General features: G+C 39.2%; 1 protein-coding gene across 14 annotated transcripts in view; it reads right to left on the bottom strand.

The window, feature by feature from the left end:
* Window positions 1-24,877, bottom strand: part of magi2a (membrane associated guanylate kinase, WW and PDZ domain containing 2a) — a 279,647-nt gene that overhangs the window by 23,745 nt on the left and 231,025 nt on the right. For all 14 annotated transcript variants that reach the window (XM_062064732.1, XM_062064733.1, XM_062064743.1 and 11 more), the window contains exons 7-10: window positions 11,350-11,407; window positions 10,896-11,017; window positions 6,891-7,073; window positions 513-1,178 (exon numbers count right to left, since the gene is read on the bottom strand). In XM_062064732.1, coding sequence (XP_061920716.1) covers window positions 513-1,178; window positions 6,891-7,073; window positions 10,896-11,017; window positions 11,350-11,407 — 1,029 coding nt within the window. The remainder of the gene's footprint in view (window positions 1-512; window positions 1,179-6,890; window positions 7,074-10,895; window positions 11,018-11,349; window positions 11,408-24,877) is intronic.

Raw genomic sequence — 24,877 nt, 5'->3', positions numbered from 1 at the left:
CGTGAAATACTGTCTGGTGTGCCGTGGGAAAATATGCAATTTCACCTAATTGCCCTAAAAAACATTTCTTGCAAACCAATAATTATATTCAACAAGAAATGTGCCGCTGTTGAATGTCTGTGCTATCTCGCGATCGTCAGAGTGACCATGTAATACTCCTCCATATCAGTAGGTGGCAGCAGGTAGCTAATTAGTAGCTTTGAGAATTAGTGGTGCAATTGCGTCATATTTGGTCAATATACGCTACTGAGTGTCATTTGTTAAAATTAAAACATTTTTTTTTTGGAGCCAAGGCACAAAAAAAAGGTTGAAAAACACTGGTTTAGAGGACAAAATGCCCAAGATTCCACTCGAAGAACGAAAATGCTGTTATTGGTTGTATTAACCAACACAAGACAAGATTTAAACCTCCAGTCTCATTTGAAGAAGTGCCCAGTCTAGGCTCTACTGTACATTGACTTTACTGTACCAACATTCAGCAGAGCAGCACCCTCTAGAGCCTTAGGTCTTACCTGCTCCCCCTCTCTGGACCAGCAGACAGGTCTCGACGCCGACCGCACACTCCTTGAGCAGCTCCACCACCTGCGCATGCGTGAATCCGTGCACCGCCTGCTTGTTGATCTCCACAATCAGGTCGCCCTCGCTCACTCCGGGGCAGCCGAGCGGCTCCAGAACCTGCTTGACCCGCTGGCCCGCGGAGCTGTCCGCGATGGTGAATCCGAACCCGTCCGCGCCCTTCACCATAGTGAGAGTCAGCAGCTCGCCTTGCGTCGCCCCCGACGACGCCATGGAGACGCTGTCAGGAGGCGTGGCGGCGGAGGCAAGCGATCCGTCCAGGTGGGTGTCGCCCGGGTGAGAGGGGAGGAGCGGCTGCTGCTGGGCGTGGTCCTGGCTCGGGTCCGGAGCGAATCTGGCCGTGCGGGTAATGTAGTCCAGGTAGTTGTCGTAGCCGGGGCGGCCGTTCACCACCAGGGGGCGCTGCTCCATGATGCCCAACGGGGAAATGATGGTGGTGGTGTTGTTGGTGGTGTTCTCTTCGGGCTCGTACGGCAGCGGGTAACCTCGACACAGAACCAACGTCACGCTTTGACCGATGGGCACCGACTGGAACAGTTTGACCACGTCGGCGTGCGTGGTACCCAGGACGCATACATCGTTGATGTAGACGATGACGTCACCTGTGAAGGGACAGAAAGCAGAAATAAATTACTGGAAGGCTTGGTTATAGATGACCAAAATGTATTTTAAAGGGCATTTTGTCATGCATTTTTAATGCAAAATGGACTTTTTAACACATTCTAACAGTGATACGTGCCTGTAAAGCAGGGGTCTTCAATATATTCCAGGCAAAATAAACGTGTCCTTAAAGGTACTTTGTTATTGTGTAACACTAAGTTATTCTAAAAATATAGAATAGTCCTACAAATAGCTAGCATTTTATTGACGGCCACATCCCAATTATGGCTGCCCTCAGAGGGCCACATGTAACAGTAAATATGTATACCAATATAAACACATAATAGCCCTGTTACACAATTTGATAAGACAACCGTTTCTGATTATTATATTTTTTGGATTGATGGATAACTTGCTTTGAAGTTAAAGTTAAAAAAAAAAAGAAAAAAGAAGATGGGTCCGCTACACATATTAAAATGAAGCTCTATATTTCTGTTCGGCAAGCTGTAAATTTGATTAGGTTGGTTTTCTACAGCAAACTGGCTAAGGTTATGTTAGCACAGGGGTGTGCCTACTACGGCCCGTGGGCCACATCGGCCCGTTGGTCCCTTTAATCCGGCCCGCCAAATATTAAAACAGAATTGAGCAAAGATCTGTTTTGAGAATTGCCACAACAAAACTGATACTAGACTTGGACGCACTGGCAAAAGAGGGTGAGCAACAACACCGCTCCCACTGAAAGATAATGAAAGTGTTAGCCCTTTAATAAAATGTTTATGTTTTTTGATGTTCTGATATGATATTGTTGAAAATAGATGTATTATGATAAAAATAGACCAAGTTTGAGAAGCCTACTCTTAGTTTCAACAGATATAATATGCTTTGAAATGCATCATGTGCTTGCCTGGCCAGGCTATCAAATTTCAAAAGCCAATGTGGCCCCTAAGCCAAAAAGTTTGCCCACCCCTGTGTATCTCATTCCTTGTATGTGATGTATGGCATCTATTACATTAGACAAATGCAGAGACACAGTGTATACGTGAAAAAGTGGATTAAGTACACAGTACCTACCGCTTCCTGAAGACACACAAAGCTCATTAGTCTTAAAGCTACAGACGCAGCACTTTTAAACTGTCTCAACTCTAGCATCATGCGTGCTAACACTTTTAAAACAGCTACAGTTTGGGACTTTTATTACATAAATGCGTGTTCTTTCACACCAAATGCATCCTAAAAAAATAAATGAATGAATATTCTAAGCTATGGCTGGATACTGAATTGATTAGAAGGTCTGCTAATTTGTGGAGGAGAGTGCAGCGCATGTTTTTGGAAGCTAAACAGGGACACGGTGCTTGTTGCAGAGTGTTATTAGCTTGGTAATTAGATGAAAACAAACTGTTGTTGTCTAATGGAGTGGACCAAAAGGGAAGCAGATCCTCCATGATTAAAACCCACAGCGTGTGCTTCCTCAGTGACCTTCAGCACAAGCTGCATTCTAGAAGAGAGCGTCGTAAAAGCGGCAGTTAAATATCTTTTATGCTCAGGACAGACATCAGCGAAGGTGACAGCAAGTTAAGAAGACCTCCATGCTTCTGTCCCTCTTAACTGCTTTCCAAGTTTTTTCCAAGTGGAGCGGCGTCGTAATCGATAGCAGAAAACAAACGACGGCGTTGGCATGACCTCGCGGGCCCTGTGCTGCGCTTAAAGAGGTCGTTACGACTTGGGAAGAAACAGTGACTAAAAACGATGATGTCATCATGGACGAAGACATGACTTACCATCATGGGTCCTTCTTAGGCCACATGGTCTTTGTTTGACTCCATATGACACATTAACAAAACATAAACGTTGTGACAATGCTGAAAAAAATATCACTGTGCATTAAAAATACTGCATAATTGCTACAAGTAAGGATGTTATTGTGCACCAAAAATTTCTTTTTTATTATTACGATCCTATAGTGTCCAAAAGGTATTTTAAACTATTGCTATGGCATTTTGCTTTAAAAAAAAAAAAGCATATTTTTTATTGCTATATTTTTTATAAATATGTTTAGAAAATTATCTTTTTTAAAACTTCATTATGCTAAGCATTATTCTCAGTGTCAAAAACGCATAGGTTATAATGTCATCATTATGCACAACACGTTAGTAAATTAGTTTTTTTAACATATGTTTATATAAAGTATTTTATGTATGTAATATTTTTTAATTTTTTCAAATTTGCCCTATTTTATGTACTGAATGTATTTTATAATTAATTTAATAACATTTTTTTTGTCAGAAAATGTTATTTCATCACATATTTCATATTGTTAGTATTACGTTATAATGTATCCATTACCAAACAAAAATTTTAAAAATATATACATATTAAATTACAGTAGAGTATTTCTTTAAGTATTGTTTTCTTTAGACTGAAATATCCAATATTGTGTCAAAATATATCAATTATGATTATTATTATTATTACTATTATACTTTAATGTGTCCAAAACGAAAATAAATAAACATTTAAATGATAAATTAGGATGAATATATAAAAACAAATATAATCTATTTTTAATTTTAAAAAAATATATTGAGTTTTTTCTTCAATAAAAAAAACATTTTGTTGCTTTGTCATCTAAAATGAATACAAAAAAAGGAACTAATCCAATATAAATAGGTAATAATTATTACTGTCCCACAATTAATTTTTGAAATCTGACTAGAAACACATTTGAAATGTGCTTAATCGTTATTATTCACAGTAAATTACTTTCTTGCATAATTCAAATTAACTTACAATTTTATGGTCAGAAAATCATACACGAACATTACAAAAATGTTTTACTTGAATGGACGACCATATGACAACTCACACCGTCTGTGTTTAAGGTAAATTGGGTGATTAATCTGCATTGATACATAACTAATGTGAGGTTTTTGTGATTATTCACTTGCATTACTGCATAGAATTTGACAGCTATAGCAATAATATATTTTAATAGCTTAGATCACAATACGAAGATCCTGGGTTCGATCCTGGGCTCGGGATCTTTCTGTGTGGAGTTTGCATGTTCTCCCCATGACTGCGTGAGTTCCCTCTGGGTAGTCCGGCTTCCTCCCACTTCCAAGGACATGCACCTCGGGATAGGTTGATTGGCAACACTAAATCGGCCCTCGTGTGTGAATGTGAGTGTGAATGTTGTCTGTCTATCTGTGTTGGCCCTGCGATGAGGTGGCGACTTGTCCAGGGTGTACCCCACCTTCCACCCGAATGCAGCTGAGATAGGCTCCAGCACCCCCCTGCGACCCCGAAAGGGACAAAGCGGTAGAAAATGGATAGATGGATAGATCAGTGGTTCTCAAACTTCTCTAACCAAGTACCCCCCATAAGGACCAACATTTAAACAGTAGCAGAGTAGGCTTAAGTCTTCACTAAAAACAAAGCAGAGGCTTAATTAAATAATAGTTTGTCCACTGTAACATTATACACAGTTACAACGATAACATTGTGTTTGAATGTAGGAAAATAAAACACTTAACACTGAAATAAGTGATTATTTGGCATACCACTAGATGGAGCTCGCGTACCACTAGTGGTAGATCATTTGAGCTACATTTTTCCTGACTACACACTGTCAAGTATACTGTTATTTAAATTCTGTGTCGCACTTCCACATTTGCATTTGTGTCTCTTTATGATGTCTCTGCAATCATGTTGACAGCCAGGAGGGCTTGTGGAGAGAAAGGGGCCACAAATCCCCCCAAAATAACATTAGCAGGAATTTCACACCCTATACAGCACTGTGTATTTTGTTGCCGTGGGTTCTCGGCAGAAGTAGGACAACGAGTCTAGGGGGGGGGGGGGGGGGGGGGGCACTGACGGTGGGGAATGAGTTAACAGAACGTGCACTAAAGAGGCGAGGTGGGACTGCAGAGGAAATATGAAAAAGAGGACAAGAAAAGAAGACGGACAGACCAAATATTTACTGTTTAGCATTGGCAGCTTATCAGTCCTGCTGCTTTCCTGCTCAGTTTGTGTTGAATAAAGTTGTGGCCCCAAGTGGGCACCAGCTGGATTAATGGGGCTCATAAAGTCCCCCATTGTGATTAATGGAGGGGCTAAAACTGCAGAAGGTGCAGGAACATAACATGGACAAAGGTGTAAAAACGGTAAAAACGATCTGCAGATTTTACTGTTAAAATCTAGCAGCTCAGTCAGCAGAATTTTTAATAAAATGTTTGGTGGTTTCTACACTAAATTACTGTAAAATGAAAAACAGTACCAGTTAATTTTACTAGAGCTGTGCTCATACAACTTTTTACTTATATTTGACCCTTGAGGATTAATCCAATACAATATCAGCACGAATCATAGTACATACTTTTATTATGTTTGTAGAGTGCAATGTTAGAAAAGGTTCGATCGAGTGAAATTACTTAGAGAGCAATGATAGATATAAAAAACACCAACATTATGACAGATTTATGCTTTCGAAATGGCCTTGGGGCCACAATAATTCATTAAATTAAGCTCATGACTTAGTAAATTGAATGATGTGGACACTTTTGTTACTGGATACATTCTAATACGCTTCTGCTTTGCAGACATTGTATGTGTAAGTATTATGTAACTATAATTATTTGATTCTTGTTTATATTGACAAATGTATTGTTTTATACTGGGAGATTGTTCGTGCTTCTCAATTATTTTCTGTTACGCCCCCCATAGAAATAAAACAACATTCTGCCCCCAACCCTCACTCTCCGCCACTGCGATAAAGAGCATCATTTGTCTAAAAAAATATATTATAAGTACACCTCTGCATAACATTGTATCCTTATTAAAATGAAAGAAAAACTAAACCGAGACTAACTTACAACAACAAATCATTTTATTAATATTATGTTTTAGTCTGTAACAGAAACATTTTAAAGAGCATCAATCTGTAGTATTTGAACTATAAAAAAATGTTGACCGACTTGAATCATTTAATACTGAAAAACAAAATTAAAGATACGGTAAATAAACTAAATAAAAAATAATACATTGAAATTAATCATCAACATTAACTCAGGAGTACAATATATAAAATACTTTAACCTACAAAACAAAAAATTAATACAACAATTTCTGCGGATTAAACATCTTTTTTTATAAATAAAAATGAGGAAGTCAAGACTAATGGCTACAATGAACACATTTTGCAGTGCACAGCTTTTTGAAATGGCATTAGACACATTATACTGATAAAGCTTGTTCCCCTGTGTGCTATTGTGTGCTTAGCTGTTGTGTAGCTGCTAGATCCTAGTAGCCTATAGCCTACCATGTTTAGCTTTTGTAAATTACTTGACTATATACAATAAAAGATCAACCATGTGTGCTTATTAGAGGACATTTAGATGTGAACTGGCTGTCCCGCTTTGCACAAGTAAACACTCTGCAGGACTGCTTGTATCCGAGTTTAGATATGAGATTTTACATGCAAACTGATATAATCTGATACTTGTTTTTCAGATGATATGGGACCCCTATCGGATCAGATAGGGACACCCCTAATTTTTACGGTAACTGAACTGCCAGTCTTGTTTCGTAAAATAGTTGGTTGTTGTTTTTACAGTGCGTTACTGTAAATGGGGAATCAGTATCACTGTTATTTTTATTGCAAAATTCTGGCAACTAAGCTGCCAGTGTAGAACCTTCCACCTGCAGGAAATGTCTCCTACCTGTGACCATCTTTGCGTCAGCAGCGGCCGGCCCGTCGGGGATGACACTCTTCACCTGGAGGAACTCGTCGGGCTCGTCGCCTCCGATGATAGTGAAGCCAAAGCCCATGTTGCTCTTCTGGAGTGCCGTGGACAGGAAGCTGCCTTTCAACTGAGTGGGGTCGCGCGTGAACAGCGGCTTCTCTGGAAGAGGAACAGACGGAAGATGTCAAAATGGGGGGGAAATTGGCAGGACATAATCTGCAGAAGTGTCAAACCAGGTGGGGTTTGGGAGCAGAAATGCAGGTGTGGACCCCCATGCAGAAGGTACATGAGGAACATCCTTCACCCTGCTAAACTATACTATGAATTTAGCCAATGACATGCTTTTAACCAGGAATGAGCTCCATGAGATAATGCTTGGGGGATTTAGGGAAGATCTGCGGAGATCAGAAATATTTCACAAGCGGAAACGGTTTCAGTCAAACCAAAAAAACATGGCTGACGATGTTGAAAACGGAAGGCAAACGGACTGGTAAACAAAGCCAGCGCTCAGGAAGTTAGCATTTACTTCTTCAGAGAGTGCAAATGGTGTGTTGCAGGTTACGGAGGAATTGGAAATATTACACATTGATCTTTAAAGGTGTTTCAGTCTAAACTAGAACTTCTCCAAGAAACGTGGCGGCAAGGAGGGGTGAGAAAGGGGGCGTCAGGGGGAAGGCAGTCGCAGCAAAATTCAGCCAATGGCATGCTGTCAATCAGGGATGAGCTCCATGATAAGATGTTTGGGGGTGTTTGGGAAGATCTGTGGAGAAGGGGAGCCTCCCACGGCTTTTCCAGGGACAGGAGATGTGGGGAGCAGGCTAGCTCACTTCCAGTCTGGCTTCCTCTCCTGACCTACTTACTGACGAAACGCCACAGCGGGGACGGGCTACGGCCGGGCCGCTCCAGCACCATCGTGCAGGCGGCAGCTGTGCGGAGATGAGGAAGCGGCGGCCGCCGGGGGCTCATGATCATCCGGCGGGTGAGGACATGCCGCAGCGGGGAGATGTCGGCGGAGGCGAACGGCGAGGCCGCCCGCCGTAGAATGGGCGGCGAGCGGGAGGAGGAGAGATCGCCCAGGCTATGGCTCCGCTCCGGAAGCAAAGCCAGGCCCACCTGTGGCAGGTAGGATCTAGGAAGGGAGGCACAGGGGCTGGCATCTCCCACTGACATTTAGGAGGAAAAATGGGGTACAAAAAGGAGGAGAGAGAGCCTCACAGGAATGTGTTGCCATGGAGACGAGGCCCTTAAGTTGTTAGCATGTTTTTAAGACCACATATCCAAAAAACAAATTTGACAATGCCAGGGAAGTTAGTATTTCCTCCTTCAAAGAGTTCTTTTAATGCGCCCGAGACTGCTGGGAAGTTGGAAAAAACTCCACCTGGAGCTTAAGAGGTCCGAGCTCAAAGTGTTTCAGTTAAACGTATACAACAAACATGGCTGACGATGTTGACAATTGACTGGTGCACAAAGCTAATGCTTAAGAAGTTTACTGTGAACAGAGTGTTGCTAGCAATACATCAAGCTAACAATGATACGTCCACATAGACAGGAGACGCGCGGTTATCCAGATCTGCGCCAATGTTTTGACTGACAACGCAGACTGTACAGCATCATAAGAGAGTAATATCTCTGTGTGTAAAGCCTGCTTTATACTCTCGCGTCACGTAACTTGCGTAAGCCACGCAGTCATGCCACTCCCCTTGCGTATCTTCCAGTAAGCCTTGAATGCATCTCCCAAAACTCCTTTTGAAGAGAAGGGTCTTTGAGCACAGTTCAAATGCACAATTTGTTATATATAATAAAACACTAGTGATTTACATCAAAACAGATATTATTGACTTAATATTATATTATTGACTGGTGCACTCTAAAAATAATTACTGAATGTGTAATTTTTCAGCTTATTATGTTGCGTCCGGAAGAAGTCACGAAGTATGACGCTCTTTTAAACTTTTATTGCCAATCTTGTGCTGACGACAGGTTGAATTCCAACACATATTCTTCCTTGTGCACACACATATTTTTCTTTCACACCCAACACTTCCTCATTCTACGTCAATCATCTTTCAGGCAAGTTATGTTCACGAACATTGGAACTATTTGAATATCAATAACACATGGACATAAACATTAACACCAGCATGACGTTTCAATCTTAATTAACAAGTTTCCTATTTTTCAGTTACATAGTTCTCTCTTGTCCCATGTCCCGAACGACCGAATAGCCCCGCAAATAATAATAGTGTTCGAATTTTAACTTTTTTAAGGTCATGGCAAGTGTTGCCTTAAAGGAGGGCTCATATTTTAGGGCACCAAGGCAAGTAAGAAGGGCACCAAGGCAAACATTATTATTTATTTTCGAGGCAGGGGCTCTAAAGCAAAGTAATACTTAAGATTATTGTTATTAATATTGAAATCATGATTAATGATTGTTAGGTAAAGCAGTGTTGGGGTGTGAACGTATACCATCGTGTCTTTTGTAATGTCTAATAAAAAGACTATAGATAAACGTTATCCATATATCTTAAGACACATTTTTTTTTTCATTCTTTAATAATATCAACTCATCAGCTTTTTGTCATTACATGATGCCTTTATCTCTATTTTTACATTTTGATAGAGGGAGTTTTTTTAATTATTATTTATTTGAGTTATGTACATGTAGGTCACCTACCTAGGTTCCATTCTAGAGGCTAACCTTTCCTATGATAAAATGGCAACCAAGGTAATCAAAAAGGTTAACCAACGAACGAGATTTCTCTACAGAATTTCCTCTCTGGTCAACAAAAGCACCTTGAGGATTCTGGCGGGAACTCTCGTTCAACCCTTTTTCGATTACGCATGCACCTCCTGGTACCCTAGCACCTCCAAAACCCTCAAATCTAAACTCCAAACATCTCAGAACAAGCTAGTCAGGTTACTTCTAGACCTCCACCCCAGATCCCACCTCACTCCTACCCACTTCTCTAAAGTGGGCTGGCTCAAGGTGGAGGACAGAGTTAAACAACTTGCACTGAGCCTAGTCTATAAAATCCGCTACACCTCCCTGATACCGAAGTACATGTCAAACTACTTCCTTAACGTAAATGACCGCCATAACCACAACACCAGGGGGTGCTCCACTAACCACGTTAAACCCAGATTCCGAACTAACAAAGGTCTTAACTCATTCTCTTTCTATGCCACATCAATGTGGAATGCGCTCCCAACAGGTATAAAAGAAAGGGCATCTCTATCCTCCTTCAAAACCGCTATAAAAGTTCACCTCCAGGCAGCTACAACCCTAAACTAACACCCTCCCCGGATTGCTAATAATCAAATGTAAACAATCAAATGCAGATTCTTTTTCTTATGCCTTCTGATCTCTCTCTCTCTCTCTCTCTCTCTCTCTCTCTCTCTCTATGTCCACTACTTGATGTCCATACCCCCCCCCCCCCCACCCCACCCCCCCTCCACACTCCTGATTGTAAATAATGTAAATAATTCAATGTGATTATCTTGTGTGATGACTGTATTATGATGATAGTATATATGATAGTATATATCTGTATCATGAATCAATTTAAGTGGACCCCGACTTAAACAAGTTGAAAAACTTATTCGGGTGTTACCATTTAGTGGTCAATTGTACGGAATATGTACTTCACTGTGCAACCTACTAATAAAAGTCTCAATCAATCAATCAAAAAGATGCTGTATCGGGAAAGATCCATTAAGAGTTTGAGCAGAAATATGTTGTATAGGAATTAACTACACGTCATGGCATGTTGTGCCGTCGATGGTGGTGAATTTTTTAGGGCATGATGGCAAGTGAAGAGGGCGGTCGCGACAGTTGCCGTGGTTAAATTCGAGCGCTGCCCCTGCCGCGACTCGTTCAGCTGCGTGACGCGAGAGTATATGCCAACCTAAGGATCAACTGCAGTGTTTTTGTTGTCAATGTCCATATTCCCTACTAATGTGTCACCAATGCCGACTTCTTACCTCTGTAGATGGCAGGCAGCGGAAGTGAGGACAGGCCCTGGCTTTGCATCTGCTGCTGCTGCTGGACTCTCCTCTTGGCCTCCAGAACCGGGTTCTCAAACTGAGTCCTTCTATTTATATGACTACAATGACCAACAAGAAAAAAAATCATATCAGATTTCGCACTTGACTCCCCCCTCCCCACTAGCCCCACTCTTACAAAGATCACTGGCACTGTGGCTGGCTACTCTCTGACTATGATGATTATTTGCATGTCCCGCCGCCATATTACGTAACTGAGCCACAGAATGGGCTTTGTAAAGAGGGGGAAAGATAAAATAGAGATTTTTGTTCTGCATGTATTATAAGTTAAATTTAAAGTACCAATGATTGTCACACACACATTATAAGCAACACAATATACAAAATAATAGGTTAAAATGTAAAGTTGTGCATTGTTTGTCACTTAACTTACTCCACATAATAGCTGCCATAAATGGGGTCGTCAATTTTCTCCCAACCATATGGAAGCTCTGAAAAACAAATTTAAAAAGTCACAAAAAAACATTAACAAATACTTGAAATTATTGTTCACTCATTACAATATTTTTAAAAATTTTTTGTATGACATAAAATTATGCATAAAACATTTTCTCTCAGATTTTTGTCCAATTTGCCTTCAACTGAATGACAAAAAAACAGATTGCTATAGTCGTGGCTTAATTAAAATCAAATATTTAATGCGGCAATGTTTCTCAACCTATGAGAAGTGCAAACAACAAATGAAAGAGATTGAATGAAAGGCCACCACAGGGGGCACTACAGCACAATTTAGAAACACCTGTGTAGCCAGGCTCCTCTATCTGTATTATTCTATATGGACATTGTGTACTTTTAATATTATTCCTTGACCTACTTTGCACAGAGAGAGTGCCCTGCATATTTGCATCTTTTGCTGTCCTCCCACACAAGGAAAAAGTATCAGAAGCAAAGCTGTTGCAGTGCCCTAACCCCTGCAAACAAATTCAACTCCAAAATCACAAGAGGCTACACACATAGTTGCCTTCATACTAACCATTTCCAGCATTTTGCATGGACACATAAGAAATCTAACGGTAGATGAAATTAGCTTGGATTTAATCATTCGTGCAGCATAATAACTTCTTACTTTATCATAACTTAGTAATAATAGCTCATTCTAAAATGACGTTGTTAAAAGGGTTAATAAATAAAAACTACTTAAATCATAAGAAATGGAAAGTGACTGAAAAAACAAAGCTAATGCTAATTAAGTTAGCATTTTCTTCTTGGGTAAATGCTAATAATGTGTTTTTGAGACCACTGGGATGTTCCAAATACCTTAGAGCTCAAGAGTTATCGCCTTAAAAAGTCAAAACAGAAACAAAAAATATAGCGAATAATGTTGATTAAGGAAGTAAAATTGACAGGTAAACATAGCTAATGCTAGGGAAATTAGCAGTTCCTTCTTTGATGACTACTAATGATGTGTTTAAGACCGCTGGGAAGTTTCAAACATCGCCACTTGAAGCTTAGAAGATCTGACCTACAAAGGTCAAGCAGAAACAAAAAACATGGTGCGCAAAGTGGATAAAGCAAATTGAATGGTAAATCAAAGCTAATGATAAAAAAAAAGTTAGACCTTCCTCTATGGATGAAAATTTCATATCACCGTTATTGTAACCAAAATGATCATGGTTATTATTATTATGACGGTGTTGAGTGCTCAAAAAGTACACACTGAAATCTTTGAACTTTAAATGTAAATAATAAAATAGGTTGACACACAATATAATTTCATTGGCCGAATAATTATTAAATATTGTTCTGGCTTCTTAACAACATACTGTATTCTTTTTATTTGAGTGTTTAAAAAGTTGATCTTCCTCCGTTTTAATTTGTAAAGCTTTTAGAGTGTTTTTTTTAATGATAGAGAAAAAACAGGTGTTGGGGCGCTTCACCTTCAGTTTATGTGACGTCACGTGAGTTCACTTTTTGTTGTCAATTTTCTTTCGAAAATAGAGTGATCACTCCGTACTAAGATAGCACAGTTTGCAGGTTCAATGTACACTATTTAATAATTGAGTTGCAATGTGGTTATACAAGTTTGTATTAAGGTATGTTGTTTCTTAATAGGGAAAGACGTTAATGTCATTTGTATTCGTGTTAGCATTTAAGCTAGCTAATGAGCTAGCGCTAGCATGTGTATTAAATTAATGAGCAGAGTCACCGGTCCATGAGTTTATGTGTTATTAATCACAGTTTTACGATCATTTTAATTCAAAACGAAAATACTAACCGTCGCGAGTTGTACCGCAGTATATCATTATACCGTTTACCGTATACTGCTAATTATGTGTTTAAAACTGCTGGGAAATTTAAAATATCTGAAATTTGGAATAAATATTTTAAATATATTTGAAATGTCAAAATGTCAACAAAAAAAATTATCTGGCAGACATTGTTGATAAGAAAAGGCAAATTGACTAGTAAACAAAGCTAATGCTAAGAAAGTTAGCATTTGCTGCTAATGAGTGCTAGTAATGCATTTGAGACTGCTGGGATGTTTAATATATCTCGACTTGAAACTTAGGAGTTCTGACCTGGAAAAGTCAAACAGAAACAAATACATGGTGTGTAATGTGGATAAAGGAAGGCACATTGACTGGTAAATCAAAGCTAATGCTAAGGAAGTTAGCAGCTGCTTCTTCAATGACTGCTAATGATGGATTTAAGACAGATGGGAAGTTTAAAATATATCCACTTAAAGCTTAGGAGATCTGGCCTCAAAAAGTCAAACAGAAACAAAAAATATGGAACTTATTGTTGATTAAAGAAAGCTAATTGAATAGCAAACAAAGCTAATTCTAAGAAAGTTAGCATTTGCTGCTAATGAGTGCTAGTAATGCGTTTGAGACTGCTGGGAAGTTTAAAATAGCTGTGCTTGTATCTTAGGAGCTCTGACCTGGAAAAGTCAAACGGAAACAAAAAACATGGTAAATAATGTGGTTTGGTAAAAACAATTAATGCTAAGGAAGTTCAATAACTGCTAATGATGTGTTTAAGAAAGCTGGGAAGTTGCAAATATCTCCATTTAGGAGATTAAGTTTAGGAGATCTGACCTTAAAAAAATCAAACGGAAGCAAAAAACGTAGTGAATAATGTTGAAAGACGGCAAATTGACTGGTAAATAGAACTCATGCTGAGAAAGTTAGCATTTTCTATTTCAGGAGTGCTAATGATGCAATGCTGCTGGGAAGTTTGAAAAATCCCTACTTTAAGCTTAACAGTCAAACGTAAACAAAACCCAAGGTGGATGGTATTCAGTAATGTTTTGTTTATGAAGTTATATGTAGTACAACCAATACATGCAGATAAGTATTGGGTGTTTTCCTTATGTCCTGGAATGCACCATTTCAAAGGTTTTGTGCTATTCATGACCCTGTGATAGCCCTCATCCCTTCGGGGAAGCGCGTGCCGCCGTTACGTCTCTTGAGGTTATCATTTGTCATATTTTATCACCTTTTAATGTGGATCTCAAATTGTAAAAATGTCCTGTCAAGAATGCGTGTGTGTGTGGAGAGGAGGGGGGAGGGGGGGATTCGCAGCCCACTTACCCAAGTGAGCATTAATACACACTCCAGCCCACGTGCAAATTCAATTCCCACCTTGTTCAAAGTGATAAATGGCGACGACTGTGGAAGTGGCAACGACTGTGGAAGGGGGGGGGGGTGGGGTGGGGGATTTTGTATGGGGGAGGTTTAGCTGTTTAATTCTATCCATGCTTCCATAGTGTGAGGAGCTCAGCAGAAACGTGTTGGCGGTGACCTCGGCCGACCTCCTAATTGATCGCTCAACCTGCACTGTAGAAGGAGTAAACATGCGCGTGTTAGATGATCTCTCTTTGGTGTCCGCCTGGATTCTCAGTCATCCGGGTTATGGCAAAGATCCATAAAGGCTGAATCGAAGGAGTTCTTCCTTCTCCAGGAGGCAAATTAAACTTTAACACACTTTGGAACAGTCTATCACACCTGCAGTCAGCAGATGGTAAGACATGCAAAGAGGGGGATTCAGAAGAAAAGTAGGGATACGATACGGTAAAAAATCCTGGTACTTGGGAATCGATACCGGTACTCAACTGTACCAATTTTCGGCACTTTGGTGTGTGCTCATGTGGTAATGAATGCTAATTCATTTCATAATAACATCTTTGAGTATCTAGTTGATAGAAAAGCGCTGTATAAATCTAATCCATTATTATTATTTATATCAGGGGTCACCAACCTTTTTGAAACCAAGAGCTACTTCTTGGCTACTGATTAATGCGAAGGGCTACCAGTTTGATACACTTAAATAAATTGCCAGAAATAGCCAATTTGCTCAATTTACCTTTAACTCTATGTTATTATTAATAATTAATGATATTTACACTTAATTGAACGGTTTAAAAGAGGAGAAAACACGAAAAAAATGACAATTACATTTTGAAACATAGTTTATCTTCAATTTCGACTCTTTAAAATTCAAAATTCAACCGAAAAAAGAAGAGAAAAACTAGCTAATTCCAATCTTTTTGGAAAAAATTAAAAAAATAATTTATGGAACATCATTAGTAATTTTTCCTGATTAAGATTAATTTTAGAATTTTGATGACATGTTTTAAATAGGTTAAAATCCAATCTGCACTTTGTTAGAATATATAACACATTGGACCAAGCTATATTTCTAACAAAGACAAATCATTATTTCTTCTAGATTTTCCAGAACAAAAATTTTAAAATAAATTCAAACGACTTGGAAATAAGATTTAAATTTGATTCTACAGATTTTCTAGATTTGCCAGAATAATTTTTTTGAATTTTAATCATAATAAGTTTGAAGAAATATTTCACAAATATTCTTCGTCGAAAAAACAGAAGCTAAAATGAAGAATTAAATTAAAATGTATTTATTATTTTTTACAATAAAAAAAATAAATTTACTTGAACATTGATTTAAATTGTCAGGAAAGAAGAGGAAGGAATTTAAAAGGTAAAAAGGTATATGTGTTTAAAAATCCTAAAATCATTTTTAAGGTTGTATTTTTTTCTCTAGAATTGTATTTCTGAAAGTTATAAGAAGCAAAGTAAAAAAATTCATGAATTTATTTAAACAAGTGAAGACCGAGTCTTTAAAATATTTTCTTGGATTTTCAAATTCTATTTGAGTTTTGTCTCTCTTAGAATTAAAAATGTCAAGCAAAGCGAGACCAGCTTGCTAGTAAATAAATACAATTTAAAAAATAGAGGCAGCTCACTGGTAAGTGCTGCTATTTGAGCTATTTTTAGAACAGGCCAGCGGGCTACTCATCTGGTCCTAACGGGCTACCTGGTGCCCGCGGGCACCGCGTTGGTGACCCCTGATTTATATTATCATCTTTAGTTTTTTACTGTACAGTATATTAAAATAAATGATAACTGTGCTGTTCAGTGTGTGTGTCCATGGTAGGAAACAGTATTTGCCATTAAGTTGAATGTGCCAGTCTTGTCTTTTGTTGAGCCCTACAAAGTGTTTGAGCTGTAAATATTGTGGTTAAACAGCTGCGTGATTATAAAGTGCATCTCTGTTGTAGTTTTTATTACCAAATTTGGAGGCGTTGAAATCGCCATTGCTGGACAGTAACATGTAAATGACACAGCTAATGTAAATTAGCATTGAGCTAGCACATTTTTAACCGTGGGGCCTCTCTGTACTTTTGAGCGTGCTTGCTCTGTTGGCATGGAAAATGGAAACATTATCTAAAGGCAGTCCGCTACAAACATGCCTGTTTGCCCGACAAGTGCTTAAGACGATGTTGAATGTTCATTTATTCATCATTTATTCGCATTGCACATTGTTTTCTGCATGTTAAACTACAATTATTCCCTATAAAACGTTTTTGGGTTTATATTTTTCGGTAGATGGAAGTTACTTTAGTATTATGAGGAAAATTGTTTCTGTTTCCGTACAATTTAGTCCTTTTCTGTGATTTTTTTGACCAATTGTCCTATCAAATGACATTAAGGTCGGAGGGGTATGTAGTCTATTAACTTTTGTCATATACAGTGTTGTAAAAGCAAATAAGCTATATTCTGCAGCTTGTTTTTGGTACTGTACTGAAATAATAATTCCAGTGTCTGTTATCGACTAACACCCGTGTTCAAAGTCCCTCTGCTGTCTGCTCTGTCTGTGACCCGCAGACAACAGCAGAGTGTTATGCCGCGCCATAAAACACAAGAAGAAGGGTGAGTTGACGAGGCTCGCGGCTTATCGAGACAGTGCAGGGACGGCAGCAGACATTAGCCGACAGTGACCTGCCACTCGCTCTCGTCTCTTCTTTAGCGTCCAACGTTCTGCTTTCTTGAGCCGAACATCTTCTTCACTTCCTACTAAAGTTCTCCACGTCCTCTGAGCTGAGAAACACTTGCATTGCATAATCAAACAAAGCAGCTCCTGCTTGTTGTAGGGGGAAAAAAGCAAGGCGAGAGTTTAAACCAGGGGTGTCCGAAGTACAGCTATATAACCACAATATACTCATTAACTTTGTCTCAGACAAACACAATGCTAAGATGTGGATGAATTGTTCAGATAGTTTGGCATTTACTGACCTATATTGTGTTGCTTTTAGCATCTTTAATGTACAAAAAAAGAGATCTCAGAACATCGGCTTGTCTATCCACAGTCCGACAACGCTTCTAAGATGCTAATCCTCACCATCTTGGCGGAAAATAAACTACATTTCTTTCAAATATCATTATCACTGGAGGACTAGAGGAAAATGAATAGCTGAGAGCTCAATCCAGATGTCGATAATATCAATACCTAGTATGGTATCAGTGGGTTCCCTCCGGGTACTCCGGCTTCCTCCCACCTCCAAAGACATGCACCTGGGGATAGGTTGATTGGCAACACTAAAATTGGCCCTAGTGTGTGAATGTGAGTGTGAATGTTGTCTGTCTATCTGTGTTGGCCCTGTGATGAGGTCGCGACTTGTCCAGGGTGTACCCCGCCTTCCGCCCGAATGCAGCTGAGATAGGCTCCAGCACCCCCCGCGGCCCCAAAAGGGACAAGCGGTAGAAAATGGATGGATGGTATCAGTATATAAATGATACCTAAATTAGATCAATATTTTTCTTGTGTTAGTGTTAAAAAATATTTTTCTTGTTATTGTTTAAAAAGTCAGAAAGTAAGTATCTGGATACATAAGGCTTTTGAGGGCAAAAGCTAATAGTAGCTTTTTTTCTTTGTTTAGTTATTGTGCAATAAACACTTTATTTTGTTAAAATGCATTCCACACATTTCATACATCATCCAATTTAGAAAAACAATGTGAAATTATAAATGTAGTAAGATGAGCTTTATAAAGGCCAAAAATGTTGCTTGGGAGAGTCTTAGTGCAAAATGTATTCAAGTTGCATCTTTCATTCTTTTCTTTGTTTGGACACGCCTGTTTGAAGCTGTTAAAAAGCTGCTGGCATCTAATTGTAGTGAGGGCGCTCCATTAGGCCCGCACATAACCTTCGCTGAGGGATATAAACGCAATATAATAGCGGGCGGTAACACACACCATGGCTTAAATCAAATATTGATTTCATATCAAATGATAATAAGTGTGGACGTCAAAGGCAGTAAATGAAATAAAGTAATGCAAGTGTGCTGGAAGTTCCCAGTAACACACTCGCACTGCCCAAAACCCACGCACACATACAATAACAGCAAGTAAGGCCACACACACACACATACATACACGCAGAGTCGTCAGAATCCCCCCTTTTTCCAATCTTCCATCCTCAGGCGTGCTAGGACGCTCTCAAAATATACCCATCAATCATGTGGCAGACGTCTACGACACGATGCTACTCCACACCACTGCAGCGACAGGCTCAAGGTGAAGGAGGGTGATAATAACTCACCAGTAGAACACACACACACACACTCTCACACAAAGTACCATAACGACGTGCAAATGTGCTTCTTATTGACTCGGCGAGACATTTACTGGGCGACACTCCCAGAGACCTAAAAAGCTACTATTTAATGCTAACAACATGTGGACTTAATCAATAAGTTTATCAATCAGGGGTTGGACAAGACCACCTTAATCTTAATTTGTCATCCTTGCAAGACCTTTTGTATGATTGCAAGCTTCCAACTTTGACATTGATTGGCAGCATTTTGAGGAAAGCCCTTTTGCGGTCCCAGTGCACGAAGCCATGAAGGTATGCTGTCATGACGTTAATGAGTGCTGCAAGGCATGAGAGAATGCAGACGATGCACGGCGACATACCGTGTGGTCGTCTACAAGCGTCAACCAATAGTAGATCAGAAGATCAGAAGAGTTTTTATTGCCATTGTTTGAGAACGGGTTCACAAACTGGGAATTTTACTTGGCGCAATCGTGCAACATAAAACACATTTAACACAAAATAGAATAACATGATTAGAAAAATACACCTCATCCACTAATCACGCAGCGAAAAAGAGCAGTTAGAACAAGACATAATCAAGGTTATACCGTATTCCTAAAATCGTAAATTCACCCAAAAAATCATGCAACACCACCTGATCCCTGATAGACTTTTTTTTCCCATCAAGAGAGGATAAATGCAATGTCTGTGATAAAATTTGTATGCGAGCACAACACTAAAAAATGTCATATCAATGTGGAGCAAAAGTATGGATGGGATTGAGCAAGGAGCAAAGTCAAACGATGTACTAACATGAGAAACAGAACAAGCATAGGATGTTTATGAGGTATATTGAGGATATAGAATGCTGACATCCACAGTGTCTGATATTTATCCGGAATTAATTAATTATTACAAGTCATTATTATATATGCTGTATTTATTTATTCATGAAAGTTAGTTTTATTAATGTCTTTTTAAATGATTAAATAATAAAGATAATAATATAGGCAAGGCAAGTTTGTTTATAGAACACAATACAAGCACAAGGCAATTCAAAGTGCTTAGACTATAGTATAGTATAGTATAGCATAGTAGTCATTCCTCGTCACATCGCGCTTAGAAGTTTGTTTTTTAAATATTTGATGTATTTTTTGCCTAAATTAAGCATTTTCCAGCATAAAAACGGCTAAATGTAATGATGTGTAAAAGAGACCTTAGTGAGTGTTTGGCCCACTCACTTGGTGTATTGACACGGCACTGACACTGTGTTGCTGTTTCATAATGACGCTATCTGCTGGATTAAAAAAGTCAGTACATTTGACCAGCAAATAAAATAAATAGTTTGAAAAACAAGAAAAGAACATTGAGCGTAACACGTTCAAAATTGTTCCGAACTTTGGAATATTTTTTTCTCTCAGTTCCATTTACCTCGATGAGGGCGACACGCCCTTCCTCAGAATTCTTTCTGTACGATTGGTCACGAGTGAGCCGAAATAAGCTTTCTGCTAAACACAGCTTGAGGCTTCACAGTCACATGGCACCGCAGTTCTATCGGTCGCATCTTTTTTCTTTTTGTTAAAGTGACACACACAATGAGGCATGGAGGGACACGGTATCATTACTTGTGTTTCATGCGTTGATGCTTCAGTATCATTTGACCCATCACTGGCTAAATTAATTAAAAATATCAATACAACAGTAGTATTGGTCACTAGATGAGACCAATCAGGGCGCCCTGTTCAGTATCGTGGCCACTGATTGGCTCAGCCTCAGACAGCATTACTAGATGGAATCAAACAAACGTAAAGGTGACTATGTGGCCATTATTTCATGCTTAGAGGGCTCTCTTCATGCAAAAAAAATATTTAGAAAGTTGTAAACAGGTTTGTTATGCTCTAGCTATTAAAATGTTTGATTTATTTTGAATTTTCCTGAGGGAACTCTCCTGAAGGAATCAATAAACTACTATCGATCTATCTTATAATAATATACTGTAAAATAATTTACCACAGTCAGGCCCGGAAAAAATTGACAGCACTAAACGAGGGAATACTGTAATAGTCATAATAATTCCAAATGTTCTATTCTTTTAATTGGTAAAAAAGGGTGTCAACAATCTATCAGTAACTGCTGAGACATGAAAAGTTGTATGGTTAAATAAACCGTGACTCTTCCTACTTCTTTTTGGAAATGTTGAATTGCGCGTGTGTACGTAAACACGTAGTAACTGCTAAGCATGTAGCAAATATTCTGTGCCAGTACGAAGGATCATCAGAGACCTCACAATGCACACACCAAACATCTTCAATGAAGAGTGGAAGTTGTATTATCAGCAAAGAAGGACCATATTTCCCCTCAATATTCACTTCCTGTAGGTGTATAATGTACAGAACAATGTACGTGAGTAAAGAGGCAGACAAGAAAAGCAAACAGTAAAGATGTGCAAAACGCAAGTCCTGGTTGTTCCTGTCTGCCAAAAGCAAAGGAGACAGGTGGGAAGGGAAAGGAAGGAGTGGGACAAAGATGGATTCAGATGTAGAGATGGATGGGAGGTGAGGAGCACGGAGGCAGGCAGGGAAGAAGACGGAAATATCAAGCGGGTTATGTAACGACAAGGCGTCTGTGATGTCGACTGCCGCCTTCGCCTTCGCTGCCAAAGCTTTGAAGGCGCACACACCGCCGGCGTGCACAACCAAATGCACGTTTCTGCAGCACGTCTTGACACAGCATACACACACACACACACACGCACACACACCTATTCCAGCAATCAATAGCAAATATACAGAGGCGGCAGATTATAAACACATTGCACTCGCACATAATGAACCATGCAGGCAACAGCCATCTTATTAAACTATCCTCATCATATCAGCACATTTGCTTTTCGACCCTTTTTCAGTAAGTCCTGAAAGACTCATAATTGAAGCCTCGAAATTGGGCCGAGAAATACCTAAAACACGTGATTTTGTAAAGGTTTTATGGACTGGATGAAACTAGATAGGGTGTCCAGACAAACACAATGTTACAGTAAGTCAATCACACTTATAATGGAAACATCAAGTTTGAGTCAATAAATACCTAAACCATTTTTTAAAATGTTTTATGACATGAGAATTACCATATTTTCTGGACTATAAGCAGCTACTTTTTTCCAACACTTTGAACCCTGCAGCTTATAAAACAGTGCGGCTAATTTATGGATTTTTTGTCCGCGAACGGCCATAATGTTGTGTATTCAACAAATAGTTTTCATATAACACAGACAGGGACACTGAAAAGGTGTGGTATTGTTTGTGTTATGACGTCATCTTTTAGACGAGTTCGCTCACTGCAGGTGCTGCAGGTTGAAAATGTACTTCCTGTTTCATGTCTTGAACCGGAAGTAAAACCATCTGTAGCGTTCTGCTCGAAAGGATTCTTCATTCATCACTCCAAGCAACGTTTGTAAGTTATAAAACAAACAATTCGAGTGCTGTTTAGTATTCTAGCCGTCCATATGGATTTTTCATTAATCATTCCCAGGAACATTTATAGGTTTTACAATATAACTAAAACTGTTTATACTTACTAAACCGTCCCATGTGTGATGTCTTTAGGCGTGTTTTTATGCATATTTGTACGTGCTATCATGATGTAATCAAGCTAGCGTCGTTAGCATGAGCAAATATGCTAACACGCTAACAAGCGTCTGTGTGAGTATCATTAACTTACAATGGCATTCTTTTTGTATTGTTTCAGTTTCCTAAATTTACCAAAACGTCACCGTGTAGTTATTGAGTCTGTTTAACTAACTGGAGAGCTTGCTTCCGCAGTTAGTGGGTCCATGACGATGACTTCTGTTTTGTTTGATCGGCTGTTTTACTGCAGAGTTACAGGTACCGTTTGAAAACAAGTAAGGTATGTAAATAGACATTTACAAAATCTTTCGTATCGGTATATATCCGCGGCCTATAGTCCCATGCGGCTAATATATGTAAACAATTTTTTTCTTATAAAATTTGGTGGATGTGGCTTGAATACAGGTGCGCTCTATAGCCCGGAAAATATGGTACTGTTGATGAACCAAATGGATGGACTTGTCCAAAAGGACAGGTCAATAAGATTCATAAATAAAGCGTCATGCTTTCAAGTAAAAAAAGCACACACAAGGATTCATCAGTTATTGTTTCAACACTAGTGGCCAGGGGCGCCGCTAGGGATTTTTGGTCCCATGAAAAGAATCTTTAAAGGGCCCCCAACACAGCGGCAACATTATAATTTCATCATCATTAGGGTCCTCTCTGGGCCCCTAGAATCCGTCTCCTTTACCCCCTGTTTTTGGCACCCCTGCTAGTGGCCAAACTATGGTATTAGAAGCTGTCAAATTATCATTAATTTACCAAAGATGTTGAAGACGTGGCATAGCATCATCTAAATGGCTAGCATTAGCCGTAGTAATTTAGCATATTGTTTTTCACACGGGTTTTGGATAACAAGTAGAAGTCATTTGTGAGCTGTTTGGCTCTGTATTTTGGACATTGTTCCAGAGGCAGGCAGAGTGCAGGCCCAAGAAGGGTGCAGGGCTGACTGCTCGAGTGCTGCCCCCCAGCTGGCCTGGCCCCATGGAGGTGAGTCTTTGTGAAGTGCATGGTCCCCGTTAGCAGGATTTCCCCATACAAACGTTCCCTTCCCTAAAGATGACAACATTTCAGTCACATTACTTAAATATCCGTGACTTAGTAGATTCTGTCTTTATGGGCCGATTACGTCCGTGATTCTGTTCATGCTGAAATCATAGACTACGTTTACAGTGCAGACCAAAGTGTACCAAAATCCGATTTTCTTCCAGTTGACTGTTTAGATTACAAGTAAAATGTGATCTTTATCATACTCCAGTATAAACGTGCACAGGCCCCAATGCGGCCTCGATTTTACTTGCATGAACAGTTCGATAAAATGAAAACAAAGGAAATTGATGGGATTCTGTAAATGAACAAAAAAGTCACTACTACTACTACTTAGCAAAATAAAAGTCGCCACGCCTTAAAAATCTGTTTGTTTTTTTTACATTATATATTTTTTTAAAGTAATACAATGTATGAATGGTTATACCTGTATATAGTGTAATATTATTGGGGTTCTAATATTTTCACGGCTGTTAAGTAGAGGAGACGCAGACATCAGCATGGACGTACGTTAGCTTTATTTTTCAACTCACTTACTTAAACAACTTATACAAAGTACATAACATGTAAGCACGTCACGCGTCATTTCTGGTCCTTCAACAGTCGCTATTTCTTCAAAATCAAAGTGTGTGTATATATTAGGGCTGTGAAAGTTAACGCAATAATAACGTGTTAACTATACATTTCAATAACAGCATGATTTTTTTTTTATTGGGCGAGTAACGCGGACACTTCACTTTTGGATCTCGGGGCGTGTCATAGCGTGGGAACTTGGCTGGTTATCTCATGGAAATATCAGGTTCAAAGCCATGGCAAGTTGTTTTCCCGACAAGAAAGGACTATTTTTCGCTGTGAGAAGAGGCGACATGCCTGCAGCAAACGCCTGCTGCGCGCATCGAAAAAATGGTGGGTGGTGCTTCACTTCCGTGTTCAGATCCTGTTTAAGATGCAGTGATAACATACATTTAGATTGTTACTGTGACTGATTTAGTAAGTAAGATGACATAAAAGTTCAACAGAAATGAAAGACGGTCGGCAGGATGTCGAAAGGAAACTTTTTTTTTTATTGCAAACAGTCGATCCGACATTAAAACATGTCAAGACACTTTCTCAAACCAATCACACACTTTTCTGGCTTCAAAATAAAAGCGCGACGCTATTCATCCGGTTGAACTACATTTAGGATTTCTACTTAATGTACGGGCTTCACATTAGTCACCACACCTAACAAAATAAAGTAATATAATGTATTGTAGCGTCCAGGAGAAAACAAAGTCTGACTTTCTTTTTATCTTTTATTGCCAATTTTATGATAACAAACAACAACTATTTCTTCCTTGCACACACGTCTGCCTCCGTGCTTCACTCCTAGACACTTGTTCATTCTCTG

This window comes from Entelurus aequoreus, linkage group LG12 (assembly GCF_033978785.1).
Source record: "Entelurus aequoreus isolate RoL-2023_Sb linkage group LG12, RoL_Eaeq_v1.1, whole genome shotgun sequence".
NCBI lineage: Eukaryota > Metazoa > Chordata > Actinopteri > Syngnathiformes > Syngnathidae > Entelurus > Entelurus aequoreus.
This window is presented reverse-complemented; position numbering and strand designations above follow the sequence as displayed.